The sequence below is a fragment of the Poeciliopsis prolifica genome, unplaced genomic scaffold, assembly GCF_027474105.1.
Source record: "Poeciliopsis prolifica strain line A6 unplaced genomic scaffold, Auburn_PproV2 SCAFFOLD025, whole genome shotgun sequence".
In the NCBI taxonomy this organism is placed as follows: Eukaryota; Metazoa; Chordata; class Actinopteri; order Cyprinodontiformes; family Poeciliidae; genus Poeciliopsis; species Poeciliopsis prolifica.
The window spans coordinates 4734738-4750933 of record NW_026562400.1 but is presented as its reverse complement, the minus strand read 5'-3'; the positions used below and the strand labels follow the sequence as shown (position 1 = coordinate 4750933).

Below are 16196 nucleotides of genomic sequence, written 5' to 3'. Positions count from 1 at the left end.
GCTCAATAGATAGTGTATTCATTAATATTCAAATGTATCGAATGGGTCTGGATATGTGGGAAATCACCCATAGCTGATCTGGGTGCTATCGCTATTTTAGAAGGCAAATCAAAAGATTGTTTTGTCTTAACATCACAACAGTAAATATGTTGAGCTTGATCAATTCTTCTGGGAGTTTAACTGTAACTGACACCTTTGATCAAATGGGACTTTGCAGTCAAAAGGTCACATCTAACTCTTCAGGAGGGGATATTAAACTAAGACAAATTATGAAAATGTAAAAAGTAATTTTTACATTTTTACATGTGATCTCATCATATTCAACTTGATGAGATCACAGTTGAATATGGTGGAGACAGTTCTTTAGAGTCCTTGTTAGAGTACACAGCATCATAAACATTCTGGATGTGAATCTGGGGGACTGCACCAGTAAACACGAAATGGATCATCACTGGATCTAGCAGCAGAATAATGATCCAAACATATGAACAAATCAAAGAGGGATGGTCAAACACTTCACTCACCATATGGTCCAACCTTGTGAAGTGTTAAAGGAGGAACAACTGTGGCACCAGTGAGTTCTTTCTAAACTGATACATCTTAACACTGAATCCTTTTTCCTCCTTAAAAAGGTCGAACTTTTCTAAATTTCTCCGTGTGAAATTATGCAGCTGCAATAAAAGATGATTTTAATACACACTTTCGCCAGTGGTGCCAATAAATGCAGCTGGCACTGAATATTTTCAACCTTGAATTTATTAAATCTGTTAGAATAGCTGGAGGCAAAATTGTTGTTGGAATGTGAGTAGTTGGTAAGGGATTAATGGTGATGGTTATTATCCTTCTGATTGTAATCATTGTGTTTTTGCTTATTTAACATGTGGAATTTTTCAGTGTCATCTTTCTGTCTTTCAATCTCCCTGCTGTCTCTTTCCTTTCTCTTTCTTTTCTTTTTTTTTTCTGCTGTTATCATTGTGTCTTTATGATAAATGGGACATAAATGAGCAATGTGTTAAGTACCTTATTTTGAAAGATTCTATCTCAAGAGAGTTGTGAATTGATCTTTTTTTGTTCTTCTGCATCTGTTCCCTATGCTCTCCTCTCTCTGTGTTTTTGCTCTCCATCATGCAGTCCTTGCATCACTTTATGAACATCAATCTTTCTCTCCCGCAGCCTGTTGCCAAGCAGTGCAAGCAGAGAATGTGACAGTCTTGGAGGGAGGCACTGCCCAGATCTCCTGCCGCCTGCAGAACTACGATGGCTCAATTGTGGTCATCCAGAATCCCCGCCGGCAGACTCTCTTCTTCAACGGCACGAGAGGTTTGTGGCTGCTAATCCATCTGCGTGGATGCTTTAGCCATTTCTGACATTTGGAGGACGTCTTTGATGGAGGTTCTGGCATAAACACACCAAGCCTTCACATTTTGTATTGTTCTTCCCGATAATTTTCATTTTGCTTGAAAAGTATTTCACATTAAAGATTCAGATAATCACCAAGTTAACTGAGGTTTATTCTAAACTCATAGCAGTGCGATGGTTTTAAAAGTATAATTTGAAGCTTTCTAAATAATCCAGGGTTATCTCCATTGATGAGATCAGAGCTTATTACAGTCCTCATTAAAACACAACCTGGCAAAGATTATTATTTTTTTTTTAAATCAACTTCATGGAAAATTATCATTGTAACAAATATTATAATCAAGGCACATTTAATTTACGTCCTGGGGGTGGGCAAACATTAGATGTTTTTACTTGCTAATTAAATCCAAGGGCAAGTTGCTACCTTCGCCAGACTCTGTTAAGTGCTGCTGGGAAACCTTCGAGCCAAAGAACAGTGATCAAGGATTCTAAGTGTTGCCTTTGAAATTTGTGTGTGGCTGCCTAAATGAAGCAGAAAAAATGTGTTGTGTATAGCGGGATATATTTATGTACCTCATAATCTGTGTGACATCTTCTGCAATGTGAAATACATTTGTTCAGCTTGAGGGCAAATATTTGGATATTCTAAACTTACAATCACTTGAAAAACATAACAAAAAGATGTTGCTTTATACTTTATACCAGCTGTGTCTCCAATAAACGTTACCTTGAAATTAGACAGAAGTGGAAAATCAAACTCCAGTCAGTTCTTCTGAAGTTCACTTATATTTGTCAGCCTTATGTCTATTGACCTGGATCTGCACTAGTAAATCTTTAATTTTGTTTATTTATTTTTTCATTATTTTCCTCCAAGCCAAATGTTGAAATCTTTGATTTATTCTCTGCACCGTTTGCGCCTCCTCAGAAGCTAACAGTATTACCGAGCATGCAGTGCCTTGCAGAAGTATTCACACCCCTGAGGTTTTTTTTTAGTTTGTCTCACTACAACCACAAACCTGAATGTAGTTTCTCAGAATTTTGTGCAACAGATTAAATACAAGATATCTCATAACTAAGAGGTGATATTCATTGATTTTAAGAATATCACAAAGAAATTGGATGTTTTAAGCACTCCTCGGTTAACATGTTCTGCTGCTACAATGTGAACATGAATCTCAATGTCAGGTCTGTTGCATTATCCCAGACGTTTTCTTTCACACATCTCTACTATAAAAGCAGATTTTTGGAGTGTAAAACTTAGTAGTTTTTCTCAACAGATGTTTCCACTTGAGCTGTGGATCTGTGCAGCTCATCTAGTGTTACTAAGGGGCTCCTGACTGTTTATCTGATTAATGGTCTCCTTACCCAGTCCTTCAGTTTAGTTTAATAGCCATGTTTTGGTTGGTTTCCATTGTTACATATTTTTCCCATTTTCTGATTATTGGTAGGATGCTGTTTTGATATTAGTTTAATAACCTAAACTAGATATGCATTACATTGTGTTATTTCACATACACTTTGGGTTATAAGTTGAAAACGTTACATGGGTGTGAATACTTTTTAACGGCGCTTTGTCATATTCACAAATATTCATAATAGTTTATTTTTGAAACCTGAATTAAACTTTGAAGAGTTCACCCAGTGAGTTTGTGATACAGAAATTTCAGCCTGTTTCAACTGGTGTATTATCTATCCTGAACTGGTTATTATGTAGTTCAATAACTGCAACCAGTTCAGTGCATGAGTCTTGAAAAGGAAATTAATCATTATCCACAATTTGTGGCTGAACTGCAAGCAAGGGAAATATTACAAATATAACTGGCAGCAGGCATTTTTCAGCAGATTGCTGAATGTTAAAGATCCTGTCAGGTACTGGATGCTCTTCAAGTCGTATTGGATTTAATTAGAATTTTGTGAAGTCCATGATTAGCTGGGTAGAGGCTAATCATAAGGACTCCTGGAATCAGAAGCAATTACAAAAAGGCATCCTGAAGAAGTGAACTTAGGGAATTGTGGTTGGAGATGGAGAGTGCATGCACATTCAGACCTGCACATGAAGCAAGGCAATTTATAAAAAATGTATTCTGAAACAATCTTTATCCTTGAAATAATAACTAGACTTCCAAATCTAATCAATACATTTTGTATGACGTTAGTTAATTTGCATGTTTAAATTATCTGTATCTGCTTGTCTGATTTATTTAGGGGTTTTCTGCTTCTGTGGGTGTGTGTTACAATACATCTGCACTCTAATGTTGCCTAGTTTCTAGCGTGCATCAGCTAAAATGTCAATGGTTTCTTGTAGCTGTTAAAGAGCAGTCAGAACTAGACATCTAAGAAATTACCTGCAACAAACAAGAGTTTGGACAAAAACTGCAAATGAGGAAACATGACTTGTTCCAACAAGGTGCATTTTTAGAATTGGCTAAAAACAATTTATATCTAAGATGTGCACAGCGCAGTTAAAATAAAAGGACTGATGTAAAACAATGAAACCATAATAAACTATTTTAAAATATTAACATTTTGAGTTGTATTCTGTAGGATCCAAACTGCACACATGTTCTGTCGGATTTAGTTCTCCAATCTTCATCCTTTCCATCTTCAGATATTCATCTTGTCCTAGCAGGAAACTGAACGTTCAGGTTAAAACTCACTGGTAACTTTTATCTGATCTGAAGATCAGTAACCTTAATCATTATACTTCCATGTTTCATGCTTTTGGAAGACTTTTAGCCAGTCCTGGAAGATAAAAATAAAACCAAAACATCCAGGCTTGAGTCTTAACTTTTTATGTGGAGACCTGGAAAATATATGGGAGTATTGTTACAATTGGATCAATCAAAATTTTTTGTAACCTGTCAGCAAACAAGAATTTTAACAGAAATTTGCTTTGGGGGTACTTTTGAAACCTAGTGAATGTCTATTAAAGTGACTACAATAAACCACTAAACCACTAATGATTATTAGCTGCAAAGTAGGATAATATTGTAATTTAAAGATAGAAGTTGACTGTGTAAAAATATAATATTTTTCACTGAAAAGTCACTAAAATATTCTGTCTCTTTTTACCGAGCAAAAAGTAGGAGAGGTTTGTGCACAAGGTCATTTTTAACACAGTTAAAATCTTTTTTTACAAAGCATAATTTCAAATCATCGTATTTGTCACTAACTAATAACTGTAGAATCTTGTTAAAGCAAAAAAAAAAAAGCTTGCATCAGTTCAAGGTAATAAACAGTTGCTTGATAAATAGCCTAAAGTCTGGAGGTTAAAGTTCAACCTTGCTCTGATGAAAACATGTTAAAAGGAAAATGATTGCAATACTATTGCATTATGAGATTTCTTGAGGATAAAATGTGCTTAAACTGTATTAGATGTTTTATTTTCAATCACAAGAAAATTAATAAAACCGGGCTTTGTGCATCATTCACAAAGCCCGGTTATTTGTTGAATTTAGCTTCATATTTTTTTGTTGATGTTTCCAGCTAACAAAGCAAACAGCAGTGAGTCATACTTTGTTTTTCTGTAATCAATTGTTATGACATTGTTTTGAAAAGTTTATATTTAAACACATTTTTAACCATCTATTCATAAAAACCTACAAACAGCAATTTGTTTTGATTCAACAATCAAGACTATTCACTAGAAAATAAGACTGAAAATAAATTTCTCTTTATTTTCAGCAGGGGAAATTTAGAAGAAGGATAAAATTGCAGCCATTCATTTTTTACACATACAAAACTCCACTCTATGGATTTTTTCTCCACTTCACTTGTCCATCACCTCAATCAAGAAGTGGACTAAATTGGAGAGTTGAAGTTGGTGCTTTTGGGCAGAGAATCTAACTTTCAGCCTTGACTCTCTTCCTATCAGATCAGCACAACTGTAATTTCCATTAAGTAAGACATTCTGAGCTGCCTAGTCTGCTCTCACATCAGACGTTGACTTGCACCCTCCAGGAAAGCATGGTGAAGACTAATAAGAACACAGAGAAAGAGAAAGACGTGGTGTAAAGCTGAGAATGAAAGAGAAAATGAGAGAGAATATACAGAAGGAGTGAAGGGGGATCGGGGCAGAGGATGAGGCAAAAAGAGAAACGGGGAAAAATACATTGCTTAAGGAGGGGATGCAATTTTTAGAGAATATGTTACATTTTTATTGCTACACTGCTTTGAATAGGTATCCATCCCCATTGAACTTTTTCATACGACCACATACCTCAGTGTGTTTCAATGGGATTTTATTTGATTGGCCTAGATAAAGTCACATATAATTGTGAAGTAGAAGAAGAAGGATTCATGATTTACAACTTTTTTGGCTGATGTAGAACTGAAAATGTACTCTTTTAGATTCTTTTCACTACGCCTCTGAGTCAATGCTTTGTAGAATCACTTCTCTTTTGGGGATATATTTCTATCGGCTTTGTGCATATAGACTCAGTTTTTTCTTTCTTTGCAAAATAGCTCCACTCCAGTCAGATTGGATGGAAATCATTTGTGAACAGTTGTTTCCAATGTTTTTAGTTGCATTTGGCTCTGGATTTGACTGGGTCATCCACACATATAGAAATCCCTCGATCCAAGCTTTGGCTCTGGCTATACGTTTAGCTTTCTCATGCTGAAAGGTGAACATTTGGCTCAGTCTCAAATCTTTCGTAACCTGTAACAGATTTTCTCACAGGCTTGCCCTGTGTTTAGCCCTGTGTTTAGTTCAATCAACTCTGAACACTTTCTTTTGCCTTGGTAAAATAAAGCGTCACCAAATGAGGATTAAATGTGCTTTGCGTGTAGATCAAAAAGTAACATTTTGGTCTCTTCTGTTACCAGAACTTTGAATATACGCAGCTTCCCCAGATTCAGCAGGGGCTTCCTGTTAGTTGGACACTCGTCTTAGCAGGATTACAGTTGTGTCATTTCCCATGGTGCTGGATAAAACGGCACTCTGTGAGAAATTTCAATCTTTGGATATTTTTTTTTTCTAATTCAAACTTCTTCACAGCGTCATGCCTTTATGTGTTACTTAATCCTCCTGATGCTGTTAATTCAGTAATGTTCTAAAACAAACCGTTCAGGCCTTCACAAATCAAGTAGATGTAAATTAGCTTGAGGTTATCGCAGGTTCACACTTCATTATAAGTTTGTGGTCTATCCCATAAAAGCCCTGTAAATTACTAAAGTTAGTGACGACAATTTTACAAAAACAGAATAAGTTTAGTATGAATATTTTTGCAGTACTCTGCTGAAAGCAAATAAAAAGTCCCATTATGGGACAGTTCCCGAAAACATAAATTATATCTTGTTGACTTTTCACTTCCATACATCCGTGGCCATTATCCATCTGCCAACCAGATCATAAACCAGGGTCTTTCTCCATTCATTTCTATTAGCTATAAACTCCCAAAATAAAGCCACTGCAGTTAGCGAAGAAAATGTTTGCAACATGTTGTGCAAGCAAGCAACCTGTCGCAGTTTGTTTTATGACAATGTGGGGACGGTCAGCTTTAGCAAAAGAGGGCAACTAACCAAATGGAGCCTTTCTCCTCCTCAGTGGTCCATGTCTCTATTTCTTCTCCTTTTGCCAGCCCTCATCAGCATGCAAATGAGACAGGACAATAAAGGTGAACTTGGACTAGAACAGCAGTCTGACATTTAGTTGCCATTTTGTGCAGAGAGGAGGAAAAAGACTTACCTGTCTGTGGGGAATAGCTCTAACAATCCTCACACCGCTATTCAGGGGAGAGAAAAAGAGATTTGGATGAGGTGGAGAGATTATTGTGGCATTGGATCTGGAGGAGTGGACTAACTTCATGTCTCCAAGCCAGGCAACTGTATTCAGTATTATACCGAATAATATGTTGCTGTTAAAGAATGTACATATATTAGATTATTTCTTTCAATTTGCTTTCCTCTCCTCTTTGCTCCCTCTAGAAAACAAACAAAGATGCACTTATCCACAAAAAATATCTCTAGCTTTCTCTCTGATATTGCGTACTGTGCTGTAAGGTGGCCAGGCGCTACATAAGGGAGGTGTTAAGGTTTTTTATCTCGTTGAGCCAAACACAAAAGAAACAAAACGGGGACCGAACCAAACACAAAATGAGAGCGGTTTCACGGTCAGCTTAATACAAACTGAGCCTTAGAGGCATTTATGTGAATCTGTGGTCACCGAGTTACTGTCATCTACAGACAGCTATTGAATTATTGGGTATTACCAGGATTTTTCCTCCCATTAACTCGATTCCTTTCCTTTCAAAAGAAAAACTGCTACAAGCTCACCTTTTCACTTTCAAGCTTTTAATGTTCCTCCATCTTTCTTGTTCATGCACTGTGATATTTTGTAGCTCGCTGATTTGAGGTTCAAGGTGGACTGCAATTGCTGTGTTTTGAAAGCTGATGTCATTTTACGACTTGGAGCATTCAGCTCGTGTCAAAAGCTGCCCGTTCTAAAGGTTTGTTTCATTGAACATGTAGTGTTGTTTGTACTCCACGAAGATGAGGCAGGGAAAACGACAATAATTAAAATCTTAAAACAATCTTCTCTTAAATTAGAATGGACAAACTAACAAGAAAGAACATGTAAAGACTCCATTATACTTCATGACAGTCCAATCAGTACTGAGAAGAAAATGAGCAGGAAATTAGGGAGTGAATATACAGGCTGAGTTGTATCAATCCACATACTGAAGTGGCTCTAGAGCTCTGGAGACTCACTTTGCAAACTTGCTCTGAACTTTCTTATTTATTTTTTATTTTTTTCCCTCAAACGAAACTTTAGATTTAGCAGTGCTATCAGTACCAGGGCAGCAATCATCAGGGATGCTCACAGCCTCTACTTTGTGTGCTGAGCTGCTCATAACAGTGACATCACAAATTAGATGTTGAAACTCTATTCGGACTCCTCGCTTTATGAGATAGAACCGGCTGTTCACTGAAAACAGAGCTAACTGTCTGGAGGCCAAGTAATAACTGATTTCAAAGCTGAAAATGTCATGCCACTGAATTATGCGGCCTGTGTTTCTCTTAGGAATTTGTCAATACTTACCAGACAGTATAAGTAAAAGGTTATCTATATCTACAGAGAGGTGCACTAAAAAAGATTTAACAAGAATAAAACAATATGTTTTGAAATCACTTGCAACAGCACACTACAATCTTTCTGTTATGAGGCCCATTAAAAGCTGCAGCTTTGACTGTACACACTAAAGTGCAACTAACCTTTCTTCCCCAATTTGACCTATAAAGTTGACCTAATTTATAGGTAACATAATGACCTTTAGCAATAACTTGATATCATTATTATGTAGCAGTATTAAGCTGGTGCAGCCATTGTTTTGTTGATTTTCTCTGGTGCAAGGACTCACAATGACTCTAAGAAGTTAAAGGTCTTGCAATATTCGACGTTATAGACACCTGAAGGTTTTGCACCTTTTATTCCACACTTTCAGTAATTTCACTTCCCTTTTCAGTAAGTCTAATTTTATCTGAGGCAAAAATAACCCCTGACGATGATGGTGCCACCACAATATTTAATCCGGGTATTGTAGTCTTTTGGGGATTTGCTGTTTTTATGTTAAACTTACCTAAACTTTAGTAACTATGAAGTTACTAAACTTTAGTAACTATGAAGTTACTAAAGTTTGGTTTCATCAGACCACAACATATTCTCACACAAGGTTTTAGGAGATTTTGAATGGAGTTTTGGATAAAAATAGATTTTGTCTGTATTCCTTGATATTAACATATGGATGCTATTGTCACATGTAGAAGACGACTGGTCCGACCCAGAAATTCCTACCAGTTTCTGCCTTGTCTCAGTTACTGAAAAATGTGAATATTTTTTTGTTTTTATATGACTTTTACTCTTACCATCATCCAACTGTTTGCTACTACCTCTCTTGTGTACACTCCATTTTCATTCCCGTTTTTGTGACAACCTCTACAACAGTAAGTTTTCTCTTTTTATTTTCCCCTTACTCTAGCTCTGAAGGACGACCGTTTCCAGATGGTGCTCTTCACGCAACGGCTGGTGCGCATCACCCTGACCAACGTCAGCGTGTCCGATGAGGGAGGCTACTTCTGCCAGCTGTACACGGATGCTACGCACCACCAGGTGGCGACGCTATCTGTGTCCGTCCCTCCAGAAACCCCGACGGTGGAGGTGAAGCAGGAGGCTGTGGAGGGCGGCGAGGCCGAGCTCACCTGCGTGTCACCGCGAAGCAAGCCGGCCACTACCCTGCGCTGGATGCGCAATGGCCGCGAGATACCAGGTACAAGGACACTGCTTAGCTGTGGAGTGATGGATGGGTAGATGATTAGGAGAGATGAATGTGAAAGTTAATGAGATGGTAAAAGACAGGTGAAGTGGAATGGTAGGTTTACACCACAGACTGAGTGCAGAATAAAATGGAAATAAATGGATGGGTGATTGATGGGTTGACAGGATGAAAGGGAGCTGAATCAGGGGAAAAAGAGCAGGTAAAGACGGGTGAATAAATGAAGGAAAAATGAGTATTTGAGCCGTTGAGGTGCCAGACTTTTACCTAACATTTCCTCCATTTTAATCACTGAAGTCAAACATTTCTTCACATTGGAACTGAAGTAATTTTACAGTCCTGTTGTCGCTGGGAGTCATTATGAGTTCATTAAGGAACCCCACCATGTTGCGTATTAGTAGGAGTGTATACAGCGACAACAGATCATCAGCATCTGCAAATGTTTTTACACATTTTTATTATGTCTAGAATACATTCACACTTATAATCAAAACAAATTCACAGTTCGATGAAGCAATTCTTGAAAAGTGACACATTTTATATCACTTTGATGTGTTAAATAAAAATAGATTCATTTTTGTCTACTATAATGCTCTTAGAAGTGAATAAATTCTATTAAATGTTAACTCATAATATGCTGATGAGCTCTGGAGTTTCTAGCTGGTGCACCACATGGAAACCAAATAGGAAAGCATTATTGTTTATATATTTGTAAGTATTTGCTACAGCTTTTGTGCATCCACAGGTATTTCTGCCTTTAATAAAGCTTTCAGAAAGTGAAATGCACCTCAGTGAGTTTCAGATTAAGGGATTGACCGTGGCCACTGCAGGATACTCCTCTTTTTTTTACCACTAAAATCTTCAGGTTTGCTTTTGCAATATGTTTTGGGTCACTGGCTATCTGTTCTGTGAAGCTTCTTCAAATCCACCGTTTTAAATATACCTGGATGTGAGAAGATATTCCATTTTCTGTATATTTATGGTATGTTTTGAAATTCATATAGGCAATGCTCTTATTTTTATCACATCATCAGTAAACACTGAGCTGTCATTCTGCCTTTATTTTGGATGCTTTTGTTCATAAATATTTCAAGCCTGCCCTGTTTGCTTCCTGTCTGTTATTTTGGTTGCAGTGGATCTTAATTTTATCTGGCCAGAATAAAAACTATTACGATAATGAGCCTATTCTCTGTGCAGATGATATAGCCTCGCAAAAGTATTCCTACCCCATGAATCTTCTAACAATTTGTCACATCATAACCTCAAAGCCCCACAAAGTAGTGTGAAAGACAAATTAGCCATAATTGTTAGCAGATTTTAACAAATACAAATCTCAAAAGTCTGGCATATATGTATATTAGTATATATATGTATTTAGTATTCCTGAGTTCAACTATGTAGCAGCAAATTTTGATTAGATTATAGCTACAACTCTTTTGAAAATGACTTCAGCAGCAGAAATGTACAGGCATAGTTTTCCATCAGTATCAGAGTAAAGAAGCACAATTAATATCCATTGGCCCAGCTTTCCATTTTTTATTTGTGAATAAACATCTAAACCATTCCTTGGAGAGGTTTAAATATTACTCCTGAATCTTTTCTGGAAGGTAGACATGGAAAGGGATTTTTCTTTATGCATGAGCTGTTTTAGCCTTCAATATTGGAAAGATGCAATGGATGTACCTTACCAATGCACCAGGCGTGTTTTTGATGTGTTATTTTATTTTCCCAAAAATGTGCTCACTCGTCCTCACCTGAATTTTTGCTCTTTCTCTGATGGATTTCTTGTATTTTTCCAAATTTCTATATAGACTTTTTCACTTACACAAAGAGCTTTTTTGCCAAAAACTCAGAAAAATCTTCGCAGTACCAATCCCACTCGAAATCAACTCGAAAGCTTTTACAGTTGGTGAAAAAAAACAACCAATACTTGACCACCAGACAGATTTTGAGTTAGTTGAGTGTTGAAAAAGAGTTCAGAACATTCAACTATAACTCTTCCCTGCTCTTCACTCTTGACAATAAATATCCAAAGAGCCCAAAACACTCCTGACTCATATTCAGTTTGCAAATTTACTTGAAATTGGCATAAAAAGAAAAACTTTTCAGCCTTTGCTGTGAAACTTATGCAGGTTTTCCAGAAAAGTCACAGAGGAAAACCAAGTATTTGTTCACAATCAACGTAGCTGGTAAAATAAAGGTAAAAAAAGTGCCTGGTTTTCAAACAGCCTTCCCAAACACACACAGTCATCCCTTCATCCCACCTCTTGCTACCTTTAGGCTACAGTTAACAATTCAAAAGTCTGATGTTAACTTAGAAAGTTCTTAATAAATGGGTTCTCATCTACTGCAAAGCTTTTGCAAATAAATGTGTCACAACTTGATCACTCCAGAAAGGACTGTTCCTACATCATACCCAAGAAATCTAGGCTCTTTCCAAGATGGTGGGATGACCTTCTGAGGCCTACCAATACACAGACATCCCTGTCTATCAGCAAGAAACTCTTGAACACCCATCTTCTTAGAGAGCATCTTCCAACTTACCGAATGCTTCCTTTCCCCTTCTATTTCCTTAACCCTCCTATTGCTTTTTCTCCTTGTGCATTTCCCACTTATATTGAACACTGTCACCTCTGACAGAACATGACTAGAGATCTTCATTCTGTAGTCATGAAGACATAACTGCATTATTCTGTCTTCCTTTGTAAGTTGTTTTGGATAAAAGCGACTACTGAATACATAAACATAATAAACAGATGTCTCTGGAATCACACATAAAAAGTTTATCTTATTTGCTCATAATCTGACAAGTCTACTAATACACAAAGGCTCAGATCACTCTTATTTTAGATTTCCAACTCTCTCTCTTCCTCTATCTCAGACTCTGAAAGGCAGACGGATTCATTTATAACCCTCTAACCTTTCGTCTTTTGCTTCCGATAAATCCAAGAGCATTTTATTAGACTGTTACCTTGATCTAAGTCGGTTTATTTCATTCTTTCTATTTCTTTCTATTGAAGGGGTGCTTGACACAATAACATATTTGAGATCTATCTTCCTTGAGGCTATTCAGCCAGGAGAAATCGTCTCTGTCATTAACTCGGCTCATGTGCCTAATACGAGACGTAATATAAAATTCCTTAAATTTTTGGTTTATTCACTAAACTGCTTGTAACCATGCTTCTAGCTCTCATAAAGGCTTACAGCACAGGAGAGATGCACCAATTATACTTTTTAAGCAAAATACACAGTGGTTTTTGGGAACCTTTGCCACTAAATGGGTTAGTTCAGATTTCTCTCTTAGAACCCAGTTAAGTATGTATAGATGGATAGAAAAACATCTACATAGATGTTGATATTAAAATCTGATTTGTTTTGAAATTAAAAGTGTTGCTGCTCAGTTACTCACTACATACCAGTGTTTTCATGTTTAATTTTTTTTTTTTCATACTGAAACATTTTCAGTCTCTTTTCACTAACTAATGTCAAACTAATGTTTACAAACACAAATAATTTTCCTTTTTCATATGTCTTTATCTATATGTCTCCACACCTGGATAATGATCAGGCTCTATGTTTTTCCTTGCACTGCTTATCAACCCTACTGTACAAATAAAACCAAGCTGGAAAAGTATATATCTTCTCTATGAGGCACATGGAACTTCCTGACCATTTTTATTTTTTAAGAAAACACAGAATTGCGTTGTATCACAAGAAATGCTTTTTCTTTTTTTTACTAAAATATCAGTGAGAAAAAAAAGAGCTCTGATTTACTGTTGGATGTGTTAGACTGTTAAATTTTTTATTAATTTTATTATAACTATACTGTGTGTTTTAATGAGGCTTCCTGTCATGAACGGTCATCAATTATTTAAATTAGGAGCAGAGGCTTCTGACGTGTATAATTACACACACTCCAATGTGCACAAAGTGAAGAGTAGCACTGTAAGCAGCTCTGCACTGAAACAGTAATTTACTGTTTGAATAAAACAAAGACAAAATGATTGTGAAACTGACTTTTTTAAGCTGCATGAAACGTTTTTTATGAGGCATTAGGCCCCTTAGCAACTTTAGCACTACTGACTGTGACATTGTGCATTTCTGGATAGTAAATCAAACCTACCCTAACTCAAAAACGTAGGGAATAGTGCTTTTTTGAGTTTATTTGTGCATCCTGATAAGTCTTGTAGTTGTTTGCAGCAGTTATTGGCCCACAAATGCAAAACCCTTAACTTGCAGTTCCTTACAAAAGTATTCAGACCACTTGAATTTTTTTCAAGTCACAACCACAAGCTCGTGTATTTTATTGGGATTTTATGTAGTGCAAAAACACAAATTAGGGAAGAATTGCGAATTGTATGAACAACTATCACTTTTAATAATGAAATTATAAATCCACAAATTAAGTGATATTCATTTAAGTCCAGCTCCATTTTTTCTGACATGCCTAATTAATTATGTCCAATCTTTATTCCTCAGAAGCTACATCACTTGTAAATACAGTCTCCATGTGTGTTATTTAATCTTAGAAATTCAGCTGTTTGGTGAAGTCCACAGAACTTTGTGAGTATCGAACATTAGTGAAAAAATAGCATCTTGAAGACCAAGAGCCACTGCAAACAGGTCAGGGAGAAAGTTGTGGAGAAACCAGGGATAGGTTATGTAACAATGTTCCACAATTTGAACATCTTACAGAGCACTTTTTAATTCAACAGCATAACTAGAAATACTGGCTGTATACCAAATGTGAAAAGTCATGCAAGGTAAGCATTAATCATAGAAGCAGCTAAAAAGTCTGTAGTTGCTCTAGAGGAGCTACAGAGACCCACAGCTCAGATAAAAGAATTTGTGACTCAAATCTGGTCTGCATGGAGGATTGAAAAGAGGAAAGCCATTGTGGAGAGAAAGCAATAAAAAGCCATGTTTAAACGTTGCCACAATCTATTTAGGGGACAAATCAAACATGTTGAAACATATGATGTTCTCTGATTATACAAACATGAAGCTTTTTGGCTTGCAGGCAAAAATGTGTTTTGTTGAAATAATTACTTTTCACAGTGAGAAAACTATCTACATTGTAGAACATGGTGAAGGCAGGGTCATGCTGTGTGAAGAAAGGTTTACTCAGCATTTGGAAGCTTCTCAGAGATGATGAGGGATCAAAGGAGAGTAATACAAGACAACCCTGGAACACTGTAAACAATGTTTACTATCAAAGCACGTTGTTCACGTCCAAATGAGTCAAAGTTAATCTTTTTGTCAAATCTTGGAAATTCATATTCAGAACAAGTTTCAGCTACTCAAGATGTGCGAAGAGTCATTAATTAAAAAGTTTCTTCTCACATTATTGACTCTGGTAACTTTTGTCAGAAAAGTTACCACAGGGATAACTGGCTTGTGGCAGCCAAGCATTCATAGGAATGTTGCTTTTTGATCCTTCGATATCGGCTCTTTCTATCATTATGAAGCAGAATTCACAATGTCTACATGCCACATTTTCAGTTCTTGTGATTTGATTACAGTCACAAGTCCGTTCAGATACGACGGATTGTCATGCTATTAGTAATGTTTAATAACCAGTGTTAAACAGCTCCTGAAGATGTAACAAGCAGTCAGACTTCATGTCAGCTATGATCTCATTTCTCTTTGTTATGTGACGCTCTCTCTTTCATCCACATTCTTCTTCTTTCCTGTCAGAATACACCTATTTTATCATTCTGACTATGCTTTCTGTCCTCCCACTTGCTTCCTAGACCTTTCTTTTAATCTGATACTTTTCCCTTTTTTTGTTGAACTCTGTTTCTGACAAAGTCGCAACATGTCTTGGCACGGCTGAAGTTTGTAAAGGCCCTCAAAAGTTATAAAGACAGATGGGAACTCTACTTCTCTTGTCTGATTTTTGTGGCTTTATCGTTCTGTCTTCTCCTCCCTTGGTTCCTCTATTTCCATTTTCTCTCCTACCTTCTTCATCCTTTGGCCTTGAGCTAAATGAACTGTGACACTAAAGGTTAGAAGCAGATCCCCAGCAGATATGAGGCACTCTTTAATTAAGACGCTATCTTTCCACCGCTCCCTCATTTCTGTTCATCAGAACTCGCTGCTGCCATCTCCCAGGCTTCGATTAGGCCAACTTTCGTTTGCTTGCCAGCAATAATTGAAAACTCAGTGTGATAAAAGCAATATTGTATTCTGCCTAAACAAGCACAAACTCCTGGTACGTGACCGTGTCAAGTCCCGTTAGCTCACCCCGGCTTTTTCTCCTCCCTCCTCCTGCCGCCCCTCCCTGCCTCCTCATCTTGCCTTCCGCTCTTATCGTCCTCTTTCATGTCTGCTTTCCTTCAAACATATAGACACACATACCCACATCAATCATATTTCTATTGCTTCCTTTTCTTTTTGTGTCTCACGCTTTCACTGTGATGTCCCACTCCCCCACCCAGTGTCTACTTCAGTTAAAATCTCAATTGGTTTATGCATATTCCCTCTTTTATCCTTTGGTCCCTCTCCCTTTTTTCCCCTCTCCCTTTCTTTTGGTTGCAGACACCCAAAACATTTAGTTGATTT

General features: G+C 37.0%; 1 protein-coding gene across 3 annotated transcripts in view; it reads left to right on the top strand.

Annotated features, from left to right (window-relative positions):
- cadm4 (cell adhesion molecule 4) overlaps positions 1 to 16196 on the top strand; it is a 209822-nt gene that overhangs the window by 166383 nt on the left and 27243 nt on the right. For all 3 annotated transcript variants that reach the window (XM_055047078.1, XM_055047081.1, XM_055047080.1), the window contains exons 2-3: positions 1174 to 1320; positions 9339 to 9626. In XM_055047078.1, the coding sequence (XP_054903053.1) occupies positions 1174 to 1320; positions 9339 to 9626 (435 nt within the window). The remainder of the gene's footprint in view (positions 1 to 1173; positions 1321 to 9338; positions 9627 to 16196) is intronic.